This window comes from Ammospiza caudacuta, chromosome 6 (genome assembly GCF_027887145.1).
Source record: "Ammospiza caudacuta isolate bAmmCau1 chromosome 6, bAmmCau1.pri, whole genome shotgun sequence".
NCBI classification, from domain to species: Eukaryota; Metazoa; Chordata; class Aves; order Passeriformes; family Passerellidae; genus Ammospiza; species Ammospiza caudacuta.
Window position 1 is genome coordinate 62,887,869 of NC_080598.1, and position 23,547 is coordinate 62,911,415.

Below are 23,547 nucleotides of genomic sequence, written 5' to 3' on the forward strand. Positions count from 1 at the left end.
GCCCCCATGTGCCTCCACAGCCTCTGAGCTGCTCCAGCCCCGATTTCCAAGGAAAATCCTGCACCTGAACAGCTCCTGGGGCAAGGATGTCCCCAAAGGGACAGCAAAGCAGCTGCATGGGGAATGCCAGGGATTGGGAAGCTCTGCCACAGGCTTTAAATAAAGATCCCAACCCCCTGTGGAACTGTGGAGGCTCCTCCCCTCTTGCCCACGGGATGAACATCTATTGAATTCTGATTTTTTTTTTTGCCTCAAGGAGTCCAAAGCCAGCTGCCAAGAAGGGGATAAATAAGGAGGCGCCACACCCCAGTGTTACAAAACCTTGTATTAATCATCTCCCTTCACTTTCAATATAGAGCAGATATGAAATATAGCCATGGTTCCTAGTTACACGGGAAGAAATGAGTAATAAATACATGGGAGCAAGTGGAAATCATGAGGGTGTTTCACTGGGAACAACATTGGAAAACTGTACACTTGCAAAGACTGGCATCTCCAAACATTAGTAATTCTTTATATCTGGAAGCTTTTACATGTAACAAACATGCTATTGCCGTATATGACAAAAAAAACAACAAAAAAAGAAATTAAAATTTAAAAAATAGGCATTGCTCGGCAACATTAACTAGGCAAAAATAGTTCTTTTGTGCACTAACTTTGTACAGAAAAACCAGGACAAAAGGCATGCATGGACAAGGAGAGGCTGCCCGGGAACGGCATGCAACAGAAGAGAGGTCAAAGCTCTTTAAAGTCAGCTTACAATAGGCATAAATACATCAGGGTTATATATATTAATAAGGGAGGAAGTATTCTGTTTAACATTATTAACATTCCTGTTTTTTTTAATGTATTTTTCTTTTTTGTTTTTTTTTCTTCCTATTCCTCCCAGAGGAATACACATTCACCTTTAAGTAAAGATAAAGGAATACAAAAAATAAAACTCACTTTGCAAACTCTGATGACTCGTATAAAATCAACTTTAGTGTTACTGTCGCTGTGTGCAAATTATAGACGTCTGCGGGAGCCACCCCCTTTCCACCAGGCACATTCCCAAAGCCAAACCCGACATGGAGAAAGGTGACAACAGAAATCACTTCCCTAAGTGCTGACCCAGCTTCCACCACAGTTTGGGATTTTTCCTGCTGGATGCCGCCACCCTAAACCCCTCGGGGGGTTTTGCTGAGCTGAGCTCAACCCCAGTGCAGCCGAGCTCGGGGTGTCCCCGGGGATGGGGACACGGAAGGGACAGGGGATGGGGACACTGAAGGGACAGGATTGTCCCCACTGAAGGGACAGGGTTGTGTCTCCAGGGATGGGGACACTGAAGGGACAGGGTTGTGTCCCCACTGAAGGGACAGGGTTGTATCTCTGGGGATGGGGACACCCCAAGGGACAGGGTTGTATCCCCAGAAATGGGGACATGGGACAGGGGATGGGGACACTGAAGGGACAGGGTTGTGTCTCCAGGGATGGGGACACTGAAGGGACAGGGTTGTGTCCCCACTGAAGGGACAGGGTTGTGTCCCTAAGGATGGGGACACCCAAGGGACAGGGTTGTGTCTCCAGGAATGGGGACACTGAAGGGACAGGGTTGTGTCCCCACCCAAGGGACAGGGTTGTGTCTCAAGGGATGGGGACACCCAAGGGACAGGGTTGTGTCCCCACTGAAGGGACAGGATTGTGTCTCCAGGGATGGGGACACTGAAGGGACAGGGTTGTGTCCCCACCCAAGGGACAGGGTTGTGTCCCCACCCAAGGGACAGGGTTGTGTCCCTTCCGCCGGGCCCAAGGGCACTTGTGTGTGCTGGGCTGGCCGGGGGAACAGCACCAGGAGAGGGTCCCGGGGGCAGCACAGGGGGGGATTTGCCCACCTGACCCCCAGGACCCCGTGTTGGTGACATCTCCAACAGGACAGGGAGGGGACAGCAGCGGGGGTACAAAAAGAAAGGCACTGCTGCTTTATTACTGAATATTTGACTTCACTCATGCAACTGTCGGAGGAGTTTCTGTTTTCTTTTCTTTTTTCTTTCTATAAATAACTTTTATTTCTTTTAGGATTCAAGCTTTTTTTTTTTTCCCCTCCCTTTTAAGCTTCTTTCCCTGGAGCTCTGCCACCCGCACTTAGCACGGGCAGGCAGAGCCAGGCAGCACTTCCCCAACACAACTGAAGCCACTTTTTTGTTGTTTTTACTCAAAAAAACAAAACAAGAAACAGCAAACACAACTAAGTCGTTATTAACCTCTAGACTGTCAATGGAAAATAAGCATTTTTTCTTTTTTTTTTTTAACATCAAAAGGATAAAACAATTGAATTATTTGGTGGTTGTTAATAACAGACATTATCATGGTTCCCAGCCACAGCAAGTTAATAGGTAAAATATCCAAAATAATCTCTCTGAACAATCAGAAAACCTCCGTGTCCATAGTCAGCGAAGGAATAAATAGAATTTCAGCTCTGTAAATACACTGGAGTCTCCCTGAGGGAGGCTCCTGCCACGGTGGCTCTGCTCACACCTCACAAGCCGGGGGTGCTCGGGGGTGACCCAGGTCCCCAGCGCCCACCCTGCTTTGCCTTCACCTCCTCACTCCTCTTCCCAACCTCCCTGGCCTTCGGGTTTTCCCTTCTCCACCCTCCCCATCACCCCCCTCAACCTCCTGTCTGCCGGGAAGCAGGACACCAAGGAACAGCAAACATAAAACATTGCATTTGGCACTTGGGTTTTTGTATACATATATATATATATATAGATATAGATATATTTCTTTTTTTTTTTAGAAAAACAACTTAAAAACGCTGCATGACAAAAGGGTTCACACGTCTCCCAGCCCTGCCCATGCTCTGGCTCCCCCTGAGCCCTGCTCCCTCTGATCCTGGCACACAATGCTGCCCATGTCCTCCCCACAGCCCATTTTGGAAATATTGCTGCCACCCATCAGCTCAATTAATTGATTTTATATTTGTTATTATTCCATTGGAGGACTCGGAGCAGCATTGGGACTGGGGGGAGCATCACTGCAGGTCAGAGCAGTGCTGGGTCAGATTTACCAATTTAACACCAAATTTAGCTTTTGTTATAAAAAGCAGCAGTGGGTGAGGGGCAGCCCAGCCCCTGCCAGCCCCACGGGTAATGCCAAAACAAGGCAGGGAAGCTGCATTTTGGTGCCCTTTGTGACTTGGCTTTTATATAGGGGCTCTTCATCTCTTATCGGCCATGCTGGAAAAGCCCCTTACAGCTGGATTTGGTCAGGCTGGGCCAGATGTGTGGAGCCAGATGCAGGAACCTCTCCCAGTGTTCCCAAATTCACAGACTGCCCCAGGACCCTCCTCTGGGTGAGATGCCCCCGCTCCATCCTGCATCCCAATCCAACTGGGGCGCAGGGAGAGGCACCCCCTGACCCTCCACTGCCCTGAGCACAACGCTGCCTCCACTCTGCAGATCTCTTGGCTGAACTGAAAGGAAATTTTGGGGTTATTTGATTAATTCTGTTCCAATCTGGGCTCGCCGGGTCAGCCCGCACCCGAAAGCGGCGAAACTCGAGAGAAGGGACAGCCGGCCCCAAAGCCCTGGCAGGACAGGGATCCTCCCCAAAGGGTTTTTGGTCACACACCCCCACGTGGTGCTCCGTGCTCCTTGGCATCCTGTCCAGGAGCAGGGTTTGCCCACGGTGAGCCCCCCATTGTCAGCACTCTCCTCCTCCTCCATGTCCAGCCCAACCTCCCCGTGCTGCTTCATCGTCGTCGCTGAGATTTTAAAATTTTTTTTGCCATCGTTTTCCCCCCACCCCCTTAGCATGGATGTAATAAATGACAACACAAATTCCAAGTCTAATGATATGTTCACAAGGACAATCTACACATTCACAAAATTAAAACAGGAGAGAGATAGAGAGAGGAGAAAGGAGAGGAGAGAGGAGAAAGGATGCAAGCTATCGCTGAGGCTCCCTCAAGCCCCGACCTCGCCGCTGGACCCGCAGCAGTTGTTGTCCCGCCCAGCGTCCCCGTGGCGACGCCTTCTAGATCGTGGAGGTTCTGTCGACACCATCTGCAAGTGGGAAGGGACAATTAGGAGCAGCCCCAGTGAGCACTGGAACCCCCAAGCTGGGGATTTAGGGGATGGACCCCCCCAAAGCACCCCCGACCCACAGCCCCTACAGTGAGGCGGTGTTGGGGCCACCCTCACCACCTCCCATCTCCCCAAGGGGTGCAGAAGGGTTTTGGGGTGTCAGTGCTCTGCTGGTCCCTCTGTGCCACCGACTGTCCCCACCCCGCAGCAGCTTCCCCAGGTCGCTGTCCCAACACCAGTCCAGGCCTTCTGCCACAGCCCCACAACCACTTTCCCAGGAGCAGAGGGGGTTTCTGGGCAGCCTGGACTCGTCACAAGGCAGGTGACAGTCTGGGACTCTCCTACAGCATGACAAGTTCATTGTCCCTGACCAGGAGTCAGGGGACAGGGACAGAGCTGGTCCCAGGGGCTGCCTTGCCCATGGTTCACCCAACCCTGCAACAGCTGCACCGCAGAGGATGCAGAATTTTCCTCCATCTGAGGATTGTGGAAGGACACAAAGCCCCCAGGCATCCTTTCTGTGTCCCCAGAGCCCCTGTTCCCAGCTCCCTGTGACAGCAGGGATGCATCCAGCCACAGCCCAACCCCGGGAACGAGGGGTCTACGACCCACCCCAAAAACTGACCCCAGTACCAGCAGCCCCCAGTCCCCACCCCCAGGGGCAGAAATCAGCACCCAACAGCACTTCCCACCCTCCAGCCCTGATCCCAGCCCGCATCCCCCATCCCAAACCCCATCCCCAGCATGGAGAGTGGCAGGAGGCAGCCCCCAGAGTGGCTGTGGAACAGAGAATTCCCTGTCACCACCTGGGGCACCACAGCCACCTCCCTCCTCGACACTAAAAACAAACAGGTTTGTTACGCCTTTTTTTTTTTTGTTTTTTCTCCCCCGAAAGGTTTATTTTTTTAAGAGCTATTTATAGCACAACTGGTTTGGAGAGGCTCGGGGAATGCGACCTGGAAAAAAATAACTTGGAGGAACAGTACCCTGCAGAGGAACAAGACAGCTAAGCCTCGGCTGGGCACGCGCCGCAGAAACGCTTCGGGTGACAGAAGTGTCCTTGTGTTCCCAGCCAGGGATGCTGCCAGGGCCCTGCTGCTTCCCACAGTCCTTGTTCTCCCGTTCCTCTCCCCAGGAAGGGCTGCTGCATCTGCAGGGAGCCTGGTGGCACTCGTCCTCTCCGAGGGCTCCTGTCCTCAGCCACGGGTCACAGTCCAGGCAGGATTTCCGCAGCAGACCCGAGCTGCTCACTGGGGACTCCGGGCGGCCGCGCTCGTCCCATCGCCGGGGCCATCCCTGGTGCCTGGGGCTCCATTGGACACCGGGAGCTTCTGGGGCTCTGTGCTGCACCGGGCTCTCCACTGCTCTGCTGCTGCTGCTGCTGCCTTTCCATCTTCCCTGCTTGGTTTTGCCCCGCTCCTCCTCCCTCCCCGTGCCCATTATCTGCTGGCACCCCCGGCTGTGTGAGGCCTGCCAGCACCAGGGCACGGTGCCCGGCACAGCCCCTGGCACAGCCCCTGGCACAGCCTGGCAGGGGTTCACCCTGGCCAGAGGAGGGATCCGGTGGCAGGAGGGCACAACGCTCCAAAGCCGTGACCCATCCCAGCGCGCTGGCGGCAGGGGCTTCATCGAGAGCTAACGAGAGTAGCGAGCTAACACTAATTATCATTAGCAAGCTGAAGAGTGGCTAATTAGCACAGACTCCACTGGTGCTGGTGCGATCCCGGCGTTCGGCTTCGCCCCCTGCCCCGGCCGCCGCGCCGAGAGAAGCCGCGGTTCCCTTGGGAGCAGCCCCGGGAGCATCCCTGCGTCCAGCCCCTGCTGCTGTCACAGCCACAGCCTGTCCCAGCTTTTGGGGGGCATTGGGCAGGGGCTGGGGGGCTCAGCAGAGGAGGCGTGGACGTGCTGGAAGAGCCCCAGGAGGAGGGAATGCTCACCGCTGAGTGCGTGCTCCGTCATGCTCAGGCACAGGGACTCCAGCCTGTTGTTGATGTCAGGTTCAGTCACCGGCACCTGGAACTCTGCAGGGACAAAGGGAATAAGAGATCCTGGTCAGGGATCTGGCAGGGACCCTGCCTGCCTGCTCTGGTGGGAAAATCCATCAGAAAAATGCCCCAGGAGGGTCTGACAAGACTGCCAGAAAAATCGTCTTCAGCAAGAGACACTCACAGAAGCAGTCATCACCCCCTGTTGTCCAGAAAGGATGCATCTGAGGGGGTTCAGGTGCTGATAAAAGATGTAAGGGGCAGCTGAAGCAAGAGCAAACCCCACCCAGGGAGGGGCAGCCCTGGTCACTTCCTGGGGATGGATGCTGTCCATGCTTGGACATGGGATGGCAGCACAGACCAGCACAGCCACTGTCTGGCTTCTCTGGGACCAGCTTGGCCCCCACTCAGCCACCCACATCATCACTGCCACATCCCTGAGGGGGTGAGCACAAAAAAGGGACACACACATGAAGTCTGGAGCGTTCCAACACCCCTGTCCTCATCTAAACAGCAGCAAACTTTCCCCACCCTGCAGCAAAACCTGCAAATACAGCTTGTGCTACTGTGCTGGAAGGCATCTCCTGCTTTCCACTGGCTCACAGGAACATGGGACGAGATCCGGGAGGGTTGAGGTCCCCCCACAGCCTGGCAAACAGTGGTTTGTGAGCCCAGCATCACATCATTGCTTATTTTCCTTGCGACTTAATCCACGTCTTTGGCTCCCAGATCCTCCTACGCCCTCATCCACCGCAGGCTGACACGAAGAGAAACCCATTTATTCTCCTCCAGCGCCTGAGAAATGTGCCCTTGTCCCAGTGTTTAATCAATACCTGGGAACAGCTGCTGCTCCTGCTGAAGGGAACATTTGCTGCCCAAATGCTGCAGTTTAACACCACTGGCTGCCAGCCCAAAGCAGCAGGAGTGCAGGGATGAGGGAGAGCTCACTGGGGGATGGATTCCCTGTCCTCAGGTGTAAATGGTGATGGGGTGTTGGGAGGAAAAGGCTCAAAGCTAAGGAAGGGATACACAAAGAGGCTTCCTCAGGGCCAGGATGCTCCAGGTCCAGGGTCCAAGGTCAGAGGGATCCTCCCTGAATCAGAGGATGCTCCCATACACAGGAGCACTTTGGCAGTGCTGGGGAAGGAAGCACTGACACAGCAGCATTTCCCTTCACACGCACTGTGGAAGGAATTTCCCCTGAGTGCATGGAGGCAGTGCTTCCGCAGCGGGGCTGGGGCCATCCATCAGGAAAAAGTGATGGATCAGCCACCACCACCTTCCCTCCTGACAGCAGCCCCTCAGAAATGAGCAAGGCAAGGCACCAGCACTGTAACACAGAGTCAATGTGGCACATACAGGGTCAGAAATCCCTCCAGTGGGGTGTATGGTTATCCCAGGAATTCAGAGATACCCCAGTGGGAGTGCCATGTGCCCATGGGGAGACACACCAGTACAGCTCCTCTCATCTCACCTGGCTGTGGGTGAGTGGAAAAGCCCCCCTTGGTGCCTACCTGGCTGCTGAAACATCAGCATGGTCTGCGGGGACGTGTGGACTGGCAGCGAGCGCGTCCTCTGCACCGAGCTGTGGCTGCGGCTGGGCATGCTGTTACTGCCCCCAGGGTTGGCAAACCACAGGTTCTGTGGGGAGCAAACACAGGCATGGGATGCAAAGCAAAGCCCTCTGTGCTGTGGGTTTACAGCCACTTTGGGCTTGTAGGATCACAGCATGCTTTGGGCTGGAAGGGACCTTACAGATAATCTCATTACAACCCCTTACCATGGGTAGGGAAACCTTCCACTGTCCCAGGCTGCTCCAAGCCCTGTCCAGCCTGGCCTTGGGCACTGCCAGGGATCCAGGGGCAGCCACAGCTGCTCTGGGCACCCTGTGCTAGGGTCTCCCCACCCTCACAGGGAAGAATGCCTTCCCAGTATTGAATCAGAATCTCCCCTCTGCCAGTTTAGAACCCTCCCCTTTCTCCTACCATTATCTGCTCTTGCCAAAATCCCCTCTCCCTATTTTATAAGGCACTTTGAGGACTCAGCTTCTGTTGCTCCCACCTCCACATCCCACTGCACAGAGGGGAGCCCATCCCAAATGCCTGCAAACCGCTGGAAGAGTGGGGAAAAACCTGGGGATGATCTGGACAAGTGAGAGAAGGAAAAACAAACGAAGCTCGTGGGACAGGGATGGAAGAGCCAGAAATGCCAGGAACGCCGACCAACCTGTCTGCCCTGCTTGAGGATGGCAGGGCTGGCGGCAGGGCTGCGCTGGGGGGTGCCCAGCAGCCCCGAGGGGCCCAGCAGCCCCAGCCGGGCCGTGGGGAGGTTGCGGGAGGGGATCTGGAACTGCCGGGGGTTCCTGCGGGCCAGCCCCGCCCCCGTGGAGCCGGCGCTCGGCAGCGAGTTGGACTGGCCAAAGCCTCGGCTGTGGAGAGACAGACAGAGAGAGATGGGGGTGACACACTGAGCCCAGACCCTGCCAAACCAGCGGGGGTGACACACTGAGCCCTGACCCTGCCATCCCACAGGGTGACACACTGAGCCCTGACCCTGCCATCCCACCCGGGGTGAGACACTGGGCCCTGACCCTGCCATCCCACAGGGTCAGACACTGAGCCCTGACCCTGCCATCCCACCGGGTGACACACTGAGCCCTGACCCTGCCATCCCACCGGGTGACACACTGAGCCCGGACCTCCCAAACCACTAGAGACACTGACCTCTCCAAGGGGGTCCTGATCCTCCCACCCTACCAAGGTGAGACACTGAGCCCCTCTGGGAGAGGGTTCTGACCCTCCCATCCCATCAGGTGTGGGACACTGAGCCCTCCAAGGGGGTTCTAACCCTGCCACCCCACTGAAGGTGAGACACTGAGCCCTGGCAGGGAGTCCTAATCCTCCCATCCCATCAGGGGTAAGACACTGAGCCCTTAGAGGGAATCTGACCCTCCCACCCCACCGAGGGTGAGACACTGACCCCTCCAAGGGGGCCCTGACCCTGCCATCCCACCGAGGTGGTCCCTGCACCCTGCACAGGCAGTGGGAAGGAGCACTCTGGGTGTGCAGCATCCTCTCTTCTTCCCTTCTGCAGTTCTCAGATCCACACTGCTTTCCTTTAAAGCTCATTTTACTCCTGCAAAATGGGTCTGTTCTTAAATACAATCTAAAATAACCCAGGTAATGCCCCAGGAACTTGATTTCTTGGAGAATTCTCATGAGTGGATTCTCCAGTGTCTAATTTAAGTTCAGCTTTTGCTGTTGCATTTTCTTTCTCCCCTTCTAGGAGGTTTGTTTTTACAAATATGGTCACCTCTGAGACTTCTCAAGTTCTGTAAAATTTAGGTTAGAATGACCTAATAAATCCAAGTTTTATTAAGAAGGGCTGAGCTAAAGGAGCTGAAATCTCATCCTGGAAGTTCCTGTACTCCCAGTTATCTCCAAAACACTTGTATTTTTGGGAATAAAAAACTGAAAAATGAAACAAAGTGGTGATGTTGTTAGAAGTGATTAAAAAATCTTTTTTCTTGGCACAAGCCTGTGATTTCTAGGATCACCTGAAATGCAGCATCACCTTGGAAGTGAGCAAAGATGGTGTTCCCAACACAGCCCTGCCTGGCTCTCTGACTGCACCTCTGGCTCTGCAGAGCATTCCAGTACTTTATTATTCTTTTGTTGAAATTTTTTTTCCTAAAACATGAACAGTTTGGGGCTTCAGGACTTATGTCAAAGCTTAAATCCCCTCCTTACTGAGTTTGTGAACGATCAAAATTAAAAGGGAAATATAAATTAAATAGGAACTGAAATGAAAAATCCCGACAATGCGCGGGTTGGTTGTAAATGTTGCTAAACAGGAGCTGAAAAAGCTCAGGGAGCTGCAGCTGAGGAGGGGAGAGCTGCTGTGGAGCTCCATGTAATCCTCCTGGAGGATATTATGTTATATTATATTATATTAATATATAATTATATAATATATATTTCTTCCTAATATCCAACCTGTACCTTCCCTGATGTAGCTTGAGGCTGTGTCCTCTGGTTCTGTCAGAGACCGACCCCACCTGTCTGCAGCCTCCCTTCAGGAAGGTGTGGAGAGCAATGAGGGCACCTCTGAGCCTCCTCTTCTCCAGGATAAACAGCCCCAGCTCCCTCAGTGGTTCTCCACAGGGTTTGTGTTCCCAGCCCCTCTCCAGCCTCGTTGCCTCCTCTGGATGTGCTCAAGGATCTCAACATCCTTCCCAAACTGAGGGGCCAGAGCTGGACACAGCACTCAGGGGCAGAATGACCTCCCTGTCCTGCTGGCCACACAATTCCTGATCCAGGCCAGGTTCCATTGGCTTTCTTGGCCACCAAGGCACACTGCTGGCTCATGTTCACACTTCTGGCTCGTGTTCCCACATACCTCCTCTGCTGCCGATAGCCCGACAGCTCCAGGAGGGATTTCCGAGGGAAAGACCGAAAGAGTTTCTGCACCTGCTGTTTCCATGACAGCAGCCTCTTCTTCTGGATCTCTGTAAACGCCTGTCCAAAAAAAAAAAAAAAAAACAGAGAGAAAAAGAGGAAATGGATGAATATGCTTGTGGGCAAAGCCAGCAGGGATGTGCATGTGGGGGTGTGGGTAAAGGAAAGCAGCTGGAGATGGCGATAGGGTGAGTTGAGCCCCCCATCAGAAAGTCCAGGGGGAAACACTGGTCTTTCCTCAGGATTTACTCATCTCAGGTGGAGAAAATGCTCTGGCAGCATTCCCTGTGTCCCAGAGTGACAGCCCAGCTCTGCCTCAAGGCTGCCAACTCCTTTTGGCAGAGCGAGGCTCTGATGGTGGGTCCTGACGGGTGGTGACACTTGTCACCTGGATGTGGCTCTAGAAATGCTGCCAGGGTGAGCAAAGCTGGGGTTTGGAAAGCTGAGCTGCCCTGTGGCATCCTGCATACTATCCTCCTTCTCGGGGCTGGGCAGAGCTTGGCTGTGATCCTGGCTCTGGGGAGGTCACCCAGGGTGAGCCTGTCACCCACCCAGGCTCCCTGCAAAGGTCACCCAGGCAGTGGCAGTGACAGAGCTGGCAGTGACAGAGCTGCTCCCAGAGCTCCAGGCAGGAGGCGTGGGTGACAGGGACACCCACGTGCCACTACTGCTAACTTTAGACACCCTAGGTCTCTGCTGGAGAGCAGCAGAAGTCTCCAGAGGACAATCTGGAGGCTAATTAGTGCCTGACTTGATTGCTCTGAGCCACTCAGGAGGAGATGCTCTCTCCTGGTGCTGATTACGCCGGAGCCAGCACAGAGGGTGGTCCTGGGACGTGGGTGGCTCTGCTGGGAGAAGTGCAGGCACTTGAGGAAAAGTTCCATGTCCTCCTGGCTTTGCTCTCTGGTCCTCAGCTTCCACCACTTCTGTTCCCATACAGGCAGGTGATGGAAGCAGCTTCTTCCAGGTAGGAGACACTGCAGGACACCAGGGACACTGACCATCCCTCCCTGCCACCAGGCAGGAGCGTGCCAGACCCCTGTGGCACAGCCTGGGCCATCCCAAGCCATCACCCAGCCAAGGCAGATCCTCTGGGAGCAGGAACAGATGGAAAATCCCTGTTGCAAAATCCCAAGAGCACGTGGTGCCAAACGGGAGGAGGCAACGCCAGGTCTGTCTGATGGGAACTGCCTGTGTGTTCATCCCAGCTCCTGCTTTCATCCAGCTGCTGATGGGACTGATTCTTGCTTTCATCCAGCTGCTGATGGGACTGTCACGAGCCAGATGAATTTCCCAGCTCCAGGCCTTGGCCATTAAAGCAGCAGGGGGGGAAGCAACATTTCCATGCACAACATTGGAGCTACCGCCTGCTCCAAGGCTGCTCTGTCACAATTACTATTAATACCCCCCAAAAATATTTGTGTTAGAAACCCAAAGGTTTACATAAACAGACACTTTGGAAACAGTTTCCAAGTGATGAGAACAACAATTTTAGATGATGTGACACGACTCACCTCGTGGATTAGACATTTGTCTATGAGCTGTAAATAGGAACTTATATTCTCTTCGTCGGGTCGGGAAACTAAAAGTTGTGTGCAGACTGGAAAAAAAAAAGAACCAGAGAAGGGAAATGGGGATGGGGACACCAGGATGGGGCCCAGGAGGGGTCCCACAACCACCTTGGACATCCTGTTTCCCTTGTAACCACAAGCAGCTTTTGCATCAGTGAGAAAAAACGCCCTTCCCCAATTCCTGCCGTGCCGTCCTATATTTAGGGCCAGATTTTGTTCTCTGTTATGATGGTGTAAATCCAGAGTAGCACCATTGGAGTCCCCAAAATTAGACCTAAGCAACTCAGGGGCACAGGATTAATCCCTATTCATAGGCAAGAGAGCTCCTTCTCCCACGGCCAAAATCTGCCCCCACTGCAGAGTGGTAAATTCCCACCTTCCCTGAAGAATTTTAACCTCTTTTGGAATGAATCCATTGAAAGAAGTGGGAATGAGCTCATGAGTTTCTCCTGTTGTAAACCCCTGGGCAGGGATGCTTGGGGGTCCAGGAGGACACAACATCTTGGTAGGGCTTGTGCCACACTCTGACATTTGTCACAGAAATAAAATGGGGCTGGAGCCCCACATGTGGCTGTTTCTGCAGGGAACCAGCTGGGGACAGATTCTGCACCAGGTTCCTGTGTGGAAAAAAATCTCAGCTATTTTTTGGCAAAAAAGTTTAGAAATACAGACAAGGCTGATATTTTTTTTTGGCACCCCAATGAGGTTTTTCCTGTTCCCAGTCTCCTGCAGATGAGACCCCCCCTTTTTCTCTTCCCCAGGGAGATCTCCCTCCCTGCCCTATCTTACCTCTAACCCAGCATGACAGGACCTCAAAAAACCATCACCCCTCAGACTGGCACCTGCAGGAGCTCAGGGAAAGGTGGGAAGGGGAAAAGCTCAGGGAAACTCCTTCCTAGTGATGAGACTGGGACTTGCAGCTCAGGGAAAGACGGGGAGGGAAAAGCTCAGGGATGAGGAGCTCAGGGAAAGGTGGGAAGGGAAAAGCTCAGGGAAACTCCTCTCCACTGATGAGACTGGGACTTGCAGGAATTCAGGGAAAGATGGGAAGGGAAAAGCTCAGGGAAACTCCTTCCTAGTGATGAGACTGGGACTTGCAGGAGCTCAGGGAAAGGTGGGGAGGGGAAAACTCAGGGAAACTCCTCCCTGGTGATGAAACTGGGACTTGCAGGAGCTCAGGGAAAGGTGGGGAGGGAAAAGCTCAGGGAAACTCCTTCCTAGTGATGAGACTGGGACTTGCAGGAGCTCAGGGAAAGGCGGGGAGGGAAAATCCCAGGGAAACTCCTCCCTGGTGACGAGTCCGAGGAGAAAAGGCAGCTGCTCACCTTTGCCCATCACTCGTGTGAACTGCCCGGGCAGGTCGCCCTCGGGCAAAGGGGCCCCTCCCGACTCGCCCTCGCAGCCCGGCAGATGGTGCTGCTGCATCCCGGCGGCCGCCGAGTCCTTGCAGTCCGAGCCCTGGCCGTCCCTGCCCGAGCCCAGCAGCGAGGGGGGGTGCCCGTGGTGCGAGTCCACCTCCCGGCCGTGCTCCTCCGTGCTGGAGCTCTGCGAGGAGTAGGCTTTGATGGGGGTGAGGATCATTTGGTGCAGCTCCTGCAGCGGCACACGCAAGTTGCCGCCTTCCAGGATGTCCTGTGGGTGGAAGGGAGAGAGGAGGTTTGGCTTTGCAGGGATAGCAGCGGCCCTCCTGTGACCCCCTGAGAATTCCCAGATTTGCTCCTGTCTATTCCACAGCCAACAGCCACGTTTCATTCATCAAGTCTTTTCTTTTATCAGGGGAATGCTGCAGTGTCTGATTATCCATGTATGTGCTCAGACCCGAACCCTCAGAGATAAATGTGCCCCCATCAACCACTGGGACCCAAACCCAACATCAATGTTTCCACATTTCCACCAGGGAAATGCCGAGTCCATGGAAGTGACTGAGCCTGGGAGATTTTGATGCCCAGAGCAGCAAAAATATATTTTAAAAGATCAAGTATTTGGCGTATTTTAAAAATATATCACATCACTGAGAGCTGAGCTGATAGTAAAAGGAGGCTTTGGCTTTTCCTAAAGAAAAGGAGCCCTTGGAGATCTGTCCCATTGTGCCAGTGAGCCTTGGAAGGAATCAGATGTGGTTGTGACAAAGCAGATGGCAAAAATATATTTGTTGGTTCCCCAGGAATCCTACAATCCCAACATTTCAGCTCTATTTCATTGAAATTACATTAACATGGGCTCGTTTCCTGCTTCCAGCACCACCTTCAAGCCTGTGCCCCTAAACTGCTTGCCATGGCATCCTCATGCTCTGGGATCACCCCAGAGCCCAGGACCACGCTGGGATGCAGGAGCCTGTCCTGTGGCAGCTGTGGGGACATCCCTGTCCACTCTGGGATGGGCTGGGCAGTGGATGCAGAGAGCACAGGGAGAGTTTCAAGGGCAGCAGGTGATTTGTGGTCAGACACAGAAGAGAACTGAAACTCCCACAGAAAAACCATTCAGAGATCCTGGGGCAGATCCACCCAGGAGGGAGAGAATTTGGGTGCACCCCAGCTTTGCTCCTGGTGTGGATCAAGAACTTCACTTCTATGGTCAGATCCTTGTCCCACTGATGGGAAATAACTGCATTTTGTTTTTAATGTGGCCTGGAGCAGAAGAGCTCCCTGCAGGCTCCTGCACAGTCTGGCTCATGGGACACTGCTTGGAAAGAGGCAGCTTTTGCAGTGAATCCTGATGTGCTGAATGAAGGAAGGGACACTAAGTGGGCACATGGGATGTCTGCAAGCCCTGAAACAGTTGTTGACTCTAATTCCTGCTGCATTCCCAGCTCACTCTTGGAAGTCTCAGCTCCATTTCCCACAAAGATCTGGTGTCAGTCTGCTGGGCACTATTTTTCTGGGAGAAAATCCTCCCCTGTTAACTAATAGAGGGGTGGAGCAGCTCTTTCCAAGAAAGCAGCAGTATTTAGCAGTGAGACACTGCCCAAAAACATCAAGTCCCACACATGCTCTTGTTTAGCAAAAACTGGATGGGAAGCCTGATGGAAAAGCAGAGATGTCTCCTCCCAGGGAAAGCAGCTCACAGGCAGCTCTGAGCCCCAGCAGAGCAGGACAGGGTCACAGTGCCACAGCCCAAACCCACCCCAGAGGGCTCCAAACCAGCCCCTGCCACTTCCCTCCTGTATTTCACAGCGTGCCAGGCTGGCTGTGCCAGCTGAGCTGGGCTCCAGCTCCTGCACAGCACCACTCAATCAACACCAGATTCCCAAATCCCAGTGGAGGAGTGGAGGGAGAGGCTGTGCAATAGCCTGGAAAACACAGGGCTGCAGCCAGCTCCATCCAGCTCTTGGATTTAATAGTTATTATTAATAACGGAGGTAAATATGGCTTTATTAGCTCCTGCCATACTCTGAGCACAAGCCCATATTATAAATAAACAGTGAAGCAGTGAGCTAAGGAAAACACCAATAAATAGCAACACACCACAGAAGTATTTAAAAGCCCCTAGTGGGAGGCTCTGCAAGTTGCTGTCTGAAGATGGTGCAATTAAGTATAATATAATACAAGGATAATAAATAGGGAGAGCTTGGGTGAGCTGCTCCCAGCCAGGCTGTGGTGCTGCTACTTCCCCAAAAGCCCTTCCTGCAGGGTTTAAGCTTTTGTTGATGTGATAAAGAAGTTTCTATTTATTCTCCTTGGAAATTCAAGCTGTTGTTCAGGCATTGATGTGGGTGTTTGGTGTTTTATCCCAGGACAGGATGGCCATATGATGTTCCAGGAATGATCAAATCTTTCTGAGCACCCTGGAGCTGGCCAGGGCTACAGGGTATCCATGCCAGCTGTGGGAGATGCATTAGGATCCATTCTGCAAAACACAGCTTTGAGCAATGTGGGCTAGTGGAAGGTGTCTCCCTACCATGGCAGAGGGTTGGGACTTTAGAGTCCCTGCCAGCCCAAACCTGTCACAGACATCTTTTATGGAAAATCCTTTCCTTAGGATTTTTCCTCCTGAGAAGCTGAGAGGCCTCAGGAACAAAATGTAAACAATGATTATCTGCTGCTGTGGAATGCAACAGGTGCATCTGTGATTGGTCTCATGTGGTTGTTTCTAATTAATGGCCAATCACAGTCAGATGGCTCGGACTCTGTCCAAGCCACAAACCTTTGTTATCATTCTTTCTTTTCTATTCTTAGCCAGCCTTCTGATGAAATCCTTTCTTCTATTCTTTTAGTATGGTTTTAATACAATATATATCATAAAATAATAAACCAAGCCTTCTGAAACATGGAGTCAGATCATCATCTCTTCCCTGATCCTCAGACCCCTGCAAACACCGTCACACAAACCATTCTGGAATTCTGTGAAACAAATTGCATCAGATCCCCACAATATGTGTGAGCAAAGAGTACTTCACTACAGAATTAATTCCTGCTTCTTGAAAACACAAGAAATACAAAGATGCTTGTGATTACTTACCCCTTCTAGAGATTTGAGCAGGTTTTGTCTCTCTTTTAGCTTTTGGATACTGATGACAATTTTGTGTCTTGCGCCTTTGGTAACGTTCTGCAAAACCAGGATAAAATTTGATGTTAACACTTCCACAGGGCAGCTGGCCCAACCCAAACCCTTCCTCTCCTATACAGAAAGGGCTGCTAGAAATTAATTACATTTTTGAGTGCAGAGATTTGTGGGGGACATAGAAAACCACCCAGAGACTTGCTGAGGATGGAGATTTCCAGCTGGTCTGTCCCTCCCTGGTGCACCTCACACATGGAGAGCAATGGTGCTCCCATTCCTCTTTACCCCAAGGATAATGCAGAGATGAACCTGAGAGCAGTGAGGGTTGGAAGCAGATAATCTTTAAGGCCACTTCCAACATCAACCAGCAATATTCTAAGATTCTATGACATTTTCAAAGGCAGGCAGCCATCGAAGCCCCACTGCCTTTAAGGGAGTTGGCTACCACAGGTTGCACCCCTGAAACTCCTGAACTTAATCCCAGCTGGGAAAAAAAACCCCCCAAACACAGCTCCCAGTGATGGGACTTCCATGCTGGGACTCCAGCAAGAACACAGGGACAAGGTTTATTTCAGGTACAACGCGAGATTTTTTCACTTCCCAAGACCCAATTTCCCTTTTTCTTACAACCATGGGAAGTCACACGAAGGGGCTTTGGAAGCTGTCACCCCCCGGGTGAGGTGGGACATACTTGTGCCTCGAGCTGGCACTCGGTGAGGGCCATCATCTCCTCGTAGGTCATCTGGGAGAAGAGGGCGGCGTACTTGTGCAGCCTGAGGCTCTTCAGCCAGGCTGGGACATCTGCAGCACAAGGGAACAACAGGAGAGCTCCAATGAATTCATGGAACGGCACAATCACGAGCAACAGCATCAGCACCAACATGAGGGGCATCCCAAGGGGCACCTCACTGAGCCTCATGGATCTTTGGGAGGATACAGGGCTGTGGGTGTGGATGGGAGGAGGAACCAGTCTCTGGATGAGGAAAGGAACAACAACAACCCAACATCCTCACAAGCTGTGTTTCTGTGGGACAGCCACTGGGAATTGGCCCACGGGGAACTGCACACCAAGCTCCTCACTGCTCTTCTCCCAGGAACATGGGAAGTGCTGCAGCTCATGCAGTGGTTGAGCTCAGGACAAGCAAAAGGCTGTTTGTGCATGGCAGACACTGATTTATGGCCTGAGGGATGGTGGTATGTGCTGAAAATGGAACTGGCTGCTTAAACAGAGCTAGAGAGATGGGTTTGGGATGGAAAAATGATGTGCCATCAAAGATGGCCCCACACCCTGCTTTAAAGGGTGAGCTGGAATCTGAAATGCACTGACTGAAATGACTTCTTCTTTCCCAGTTGTTAGCTGCAGTGTAGCACCTCTATGCCCAGCTGGAGGGTATATACCCCAAAATACCCCAAAAATACTGTGACATTCAAAACCCCATGGACTCCATGATGAGGTGCCCTCCATGGAGCAGCAATGTGACGACAAGCAGCTGTGCAGGGTTTGCAGGTTTGGGGCTCTGTGGTGACACCCCACAAGGGAGGGGGGCCCTGCAGGTGTCTGTGCTGCAGCACAGCACTGGGCCCGTGACGAGGTTTTTAGTCTGAAATGCTTTGTCAAATTAAGACCTGCTTTATTCAACACCCACAACCCCACAGGAGCTCTGCCACAGCCTTCCCAGCTGATGGGCTCTGCTCCCAGCAATGCCTTGTCCACAGTCCTTGTCCCCTTCCCTACCAGTGAGACACTGGGCAGCTCATTCCCACTGCTGGGACATCCACCTCATGGTGTGGGTGCAGAAAGTCCCACAGTGTTGAGCCCCACCTGCAAGCCAAGGATTGTCCATGACCCCTTCCTGAACCAAAGCCTCATCACTGGAAGGGACAGGGCAGGAGAGACCTTGGTTTGGTTCCCAAGGCAATCCATACACCTGCCAGAAGTGTCCAGCTGCCCAGGCTGATCCCAAATCCACCCTGCATCCAAGCAAAGAGGATGCAAACAATCCCAGCATGCTGCATCCTGCTCACACTCCCCAAATCCCAGACACACACAAATTTCATGTGTCAGTGAAATTCCTCAAGTGCTGCACAGGAGATCAACTCCACACCAAACATGGGGAAAAGCAATGACTGAGCACAGATGGGCTGAAATTCAGAGTTTTCCAAAAGTTCTGACATGCAACAGTCCCAAAGTCTGCTACCAGCACCCTCTTAAACTGATTTCTGTCTAAAATAAATGAAAACCTCTCAGCAAAAAGCCCCATTTCCAGCACAGGCTCAAATTTCACCATCATTTTAACACAAAACCACACCATTCTAGTGACAGCACATTAAAAGTCTCCCTGATCCCACATCCCCATGGGACACCTGCCTTTGGCACACATCCATGCCAAAGGCAAAACCCACAGGGATGCTTCCAGAAGAGATTCAACCTCACACAGACATTGAACCCTGCAGGAAACCCTTCTCCAGCCTTTGCAGAAGCAGCTCTGCATCAGCCTGACTGGATCATGCCTCAATTTTGGGGACAGTGATGGTCCCAGAGCTCCCCTGCCAGCAGAGATGCAATCTTGGGAGCAGGCTGGGGAGAAGGAGCCACCCCAGGACAGACAGAGCATGTTCTGTGTGGTGGAGCTTTCCCCATTCCCACAGGGAAGAGAGGCAACCAGGAGGTGCAAGGACATCCAAGGTGATTTCCTGGTCCCTGGAAAGTCAAATTTCCCAGTGCTCTCCACGGATGGGTGAACCACCTGCCTGCAGAGCTACTCTTTAATCAGCAATTACCAGCAGCTAATTGCAAAGTCATGGCATGGCTGTCAGGAAATTTAGAAGGAAAACAACTCACTCTGCAATATTTACACACAGGACACCTTGGATACACTCCCAGCAGAAACTCCTGGCTCTACCCACACCTGCCTCCTGGTGCTCCCTAAGCTGTGCCCCAGGAATCACAGAATCCTGGAATGACTGGGGTTGGAAGGGACCTCAAAGATTATTTAATTCCAGCCTCTGTCCTTGGGCAGGGACATGGCAAGGGACAGACAGACAGACAGACAGACTGGGATCCATGGAGAACCAAGTGTCCATATCTTCCCCTGGAGAAACCAAGAGCTAGGATAAAGCCAAAGGGCATTTTCCCTTCAGCATGAAGATAGATGGAAAGAAAAGAAATGGGAGCATAAAGATAAACAGAAAGGAAAGAAATAGGTGACACTGGGGAGATAAACTGGTGAGGCAGATTGGGACCTGCCATGGGTTCCTCACATTCCAGTGGGTCTGGATCCTCCTGGATGGATAAAGAAGGGAGCAGCTGAGCAGGAGCAGGGGGGACACCCAGCCACAAGAGCCTGCAGGCACTCAGGGAGACATGGCTGCAATTCAGGACTTGGCAGCAGGAGCAGCCAGCCTGGATGGGGAAGGAGGCAGCCCCATAAAAATGCAGCAAACTGTGTGTTTGTTTCTGCAGGAACCAGAAACGGCACGATCGGAGTGCACAGAACGGGCAGTCCTCTCTTCTCTTCTCTTCTCCTCTTTTTTTTATTTTTTCAGGAAAGCTGTGGGGATACAATGGGTCATATGCAGCTCACAGAGCTTTGTTATTTGAGGACTATGAGCTACACAGCCACAGGAATGCTGTCTGGAGGCAAACAAGCCTCTGCTCTGCTTCCAAGTCCGGTTTTGGGCAGCACACCTTCAATAAAATGAGGACTTTTTGGAAAAAATCCTGGCGGGGAGAAGCAGGAACAACCCCTAGCTCAGAAAACATCATCTGGGAAGGCAGTGGAATGGCTGAGCCTGAAGAAAACCCAGCTGAGGGGGGAGGACAGGGCAGGCAGAGACACCAGAGGTTGTGAACATCTGTCTGCACGTCCCTGGACACGGGGACAGAAGCCATTTGGCTGAGTCAGCAGTGGGGGAATCGTTTGGGAATCTGGAAAGGGACAGCCCAAGGAAGGGTGGACATAGCCCAGCTGCACCCAACAGCAAGGGTGTGTTAATATGTGGGGTTATTTAATTGATCATCATCAATCACAGCCTCTGGGTTTTGTGGATTTGGCCACACAGGTTGATTGCACAGCACTGGGAAGTTTCTCTCCACGCAGATCCCGGAGCTGCAGCTGTGGATCACAGGGAGCCAAGCTCCCCATGGTCTCCTCCCCAGCTCCTTCTGCAGAAACCTGGAGAAATGTGGTGTTAAACAGCTTCCTCCCCCTAGAAACGCTCCCAAAAAGTTCTCCCTGGCCAGACAGCCTGCAGGACCTGACCTGCCTCTGTTACATTCCCTAGAACCATGAGGGGTTTTCCATGCATTTATTTCATGCACATCAAAGCCATCCAGAGCCAAGCCAAATGCACTCCCACATCACACAGATTTATCCACATCTCAATTTGTCTGTAATTAAACTGAAATCAGACCTTGTGACTGTTAAAAAATACAATTATTTCCCTATTCTGATACACCACTGGTTTGCACACAATCGAGCTGCTTTGCATTAATACAAATTGGAGTTGTTTAAATCAGTCTGAGAGCTGCAGGGTCATTCTCAGTCTGTTCCCAGGAACACACAGTTTGTGTGTTTGCCCAGTTTTTAGCTGTTTATTCCTCCTCAGCCTGAAGTTTGCTCTGCATCTTTGACTGCAGCAAGTGGGGTTCATTTTCTGCCTTGTTTACCACCAGAACCACATGTATTTATTGCCAAAATCTCTGTGAAATGTAGGTATAATGGGAAAACCAACTGAAACACACAGGTTAAATTCACTGCAAACAAGTAACCCAAGCCAAAACCTCCCCAGATACTTGGTGGGTATCAAACACTGCAATGGCAAATCACATGTGGCTTACTAAGCTTGCTCTAAGCTATTTTTCACTGTCATAAAAAAATAAAATTAAAAAAAAAAAAAAAAGAAGGAGAAAAAAGAGCACCACTTGCAGCCAAAAGCCACAGGCAATGGAAAAAATCCAGCTTTTTGCAAAGCTGGCAGCTCACAGGGCTTTGGGGCAAAACCAGCCCACTGGCACCCAAGTGCAAGATGTCAGATCAGGACCAGCTGCTACTTAAAGAAAACCCAAGGTGTTCCCCTAACCCTAAATCCCTAAGGTGGGGAGAAAAGGCTGGGAGGCCCCGTTTGGCCACGAGGATCCTCTCCCCAAAGCCAGCAGGGAGCAGGGGCAGCTCTTCCCCTCCTGCCTCTGGGTGCTGGGGGTGGGGGGTCTGGTTTGTCACTCACCTTTCATCCCACTCCCTTCCTCCTGGAATGTGTTACGAGCAGAAGGCTGATCTTCTAAATGTTCACTCCCACCACTTCCCGAAGAGGCTACACTGCTTTGTGGAGACAGGGGGGCATGATCAGAAGGGATGCACTGGGGTCCTCTAGCTCGTAAGTCCTCATGAGACATCCATCCATGTCCTAGAGGTTGGTTTGGCACATTCATGGGTGGGGTAAGGGACACAGAGCGTTTCAAAGGGCTGTGGTGTGTCTGGCCTGAGAGAACTGAAAAAAAAAAAAAAAAAATAAAATCAAAGAGGTTATTCCCCCCTCGCGGCCCGGGATGCAGCAGAGTCCCCCGTAAAAAAAAAAAAAAAGAGAAAAAGGAAAAAAAAAATCAAATGAAATTATAAAATGTGTGGTGGTGGTTGGCCATGGTGCCTGGCTGATGGCTTTGCAGCACCCCTGAGCCCTACCCTGAGCTCTCTGCTTTGTCTCCTGGGAACAAAAAGGATGGGAGCACCTGCAAGGAGATGGCGTCACACTATGAGCTACGCTGGGCTGCTCAAGGGAAGGTGCTGTGTGGATTCCAGCTCTAGGGAAAAAACATCAATCAAGCAGTTCTGCAGTGTAAAATCCCAGGATGGGGATGTCCCACAGAGATCCAGGGGCAGCATCTCTGTCTCTCCCTTTGGGTTAGGACCTGGCTTGTGCCCTGAAGCAGGAGCACTTACACATCTCCCAAAATCACTGCAAGGGTACTTCTCATCCATAGGAATGGCTCAGCCTTGTTGAGCCCTACTAAAATCACAGGACCCTGGCATGGTTTGCATTGGAAGGGACCTTACAGACCTCATTCTAACCCCCTGCCATGAGCAGGGACACATTCCACCAGACCAGGCTGCTCCAAGCCCTGTCCAACATGCCCTTAAACACTTCCAAGGACTATCTCTGTTTCAAGTACTGAAAAAAGTATTAAAAGATTGTTCTGTTTGCTTAACAAAATTCAAATTCCATCACTCAGAGTCACTAACCTACTGGTCTAACCATAAACAGAGTGTATGTAATTTAATGTACAGATTTAGGATGCAAACCAGGGAAAATTTCCCTGCTCCAGGAAAACCTGAGGGCAGAGGGATTAGAATGACCTTTCAGCCTACAAGAAACAGAAGCAAAAACTTTTCAATTTTTCCTTCCAAACCAAATTTTTAAACTGTACAAAATCTGGGGGAAATTCATTGTTCTCATGGCTTTTCCATCTAAAGCACCAAAGCCCTAAAGCTCCTTAATCCCCTTTTTGCATTTACAGCAGCTCACCAAAACCACTCAGACTCCTCTCCATGTTATTATTTAATAGAAATGAGTCTTGGTGGAAAACCCCCAGCCAGGTGCACTGTGCTGCAAAGGTTAAGCCAGGCTTAATTCCCAGCTCAGGCCTGGGGGAAAACCCCAACATCAAAGGCATCTTGCTGACCAGGAGAGGCATGAAAATGAGGAACTGGTGGGGTTACAAAAGGAGGGGAGAGAGAAACACCAGAGCACATTTGCATTTATTAACCACCTGCAATAAGCAGCTGGTACCACAGGCAGCTGCTGGATGAGGCCAAAAAACCTGTGGATTTCTGTAATGCTTAAATAATTCCTACTCCTGAAAGGGTTTTCTTGTGCCAACACACAACACTGACACCACGCTCTGCAGGGAAGCACTGGGGTGGCTCGTGGGGAAGAATTTGTTCCCTTCCCTTTTAAAAACTATACAAACATC

The 23,547-nt window shown here is 51.8% G+C and overlaps 1 protein-coding gene across 4 annotated transcripts in view; it reads right to left on the bottom strand.

The window, feature by feature from the left end:
• Positions 1-312: 312 nt before the first annotated feature.
• The window catches only part of SAMD4A (sterile alpha motif domain containing 4A), a 102,037-nt gene continuing 78,802 nt past the window's right edge, over positions 313-23,547 (bottom strand). The window contains exons 3-12 of one of the 4 annotated variants that reach the window (XM_058806999.1): positions 21,804-22,067; positions 17,269-17,378; positions 16,536-16,622; positions 13,403-13,709; positions 12,021-12,106; positions 10,448-10,566; positions 8,276-8,477; positions 7,564-7,690; positions 6,002-6,085; positions 313-4,043 (exon numbers count right to left, since the gene is read on the bottom strand). In XM_058806999.1, the coding sequence (XP_058662982.1) occupies positions 4,015-4,043; positions 6,002-6,085; positions 7,564-7,690; positions 8,276-8,477; positions 10,448-10,566; positions 12,021-12,106; positions 13,403-13,709; positions 16,536-16,622; positions 17,269-17,378; positions 21,804-22,067 (1,415 nt within the window). In that variant the 3' untranslated portion in view covers positions 313-4,014. Of the gene's footprint in view, positions 4,044-5,890; positions 6,086-7,563; positions 7,691-8,275; positions 8,478-10,447; positions 10,567-12,020; positions 12,107-13,402; positions 13,710-16,535; positions 16,623-17,268; positions 17,379-21,803; positions 22,068-23,547 lie in introns of those variants that run through there. The other 3 variants (XM_058807001.1, XM_058806997.1, XM_058807000.1) reach the window with 3 other exon arrangements.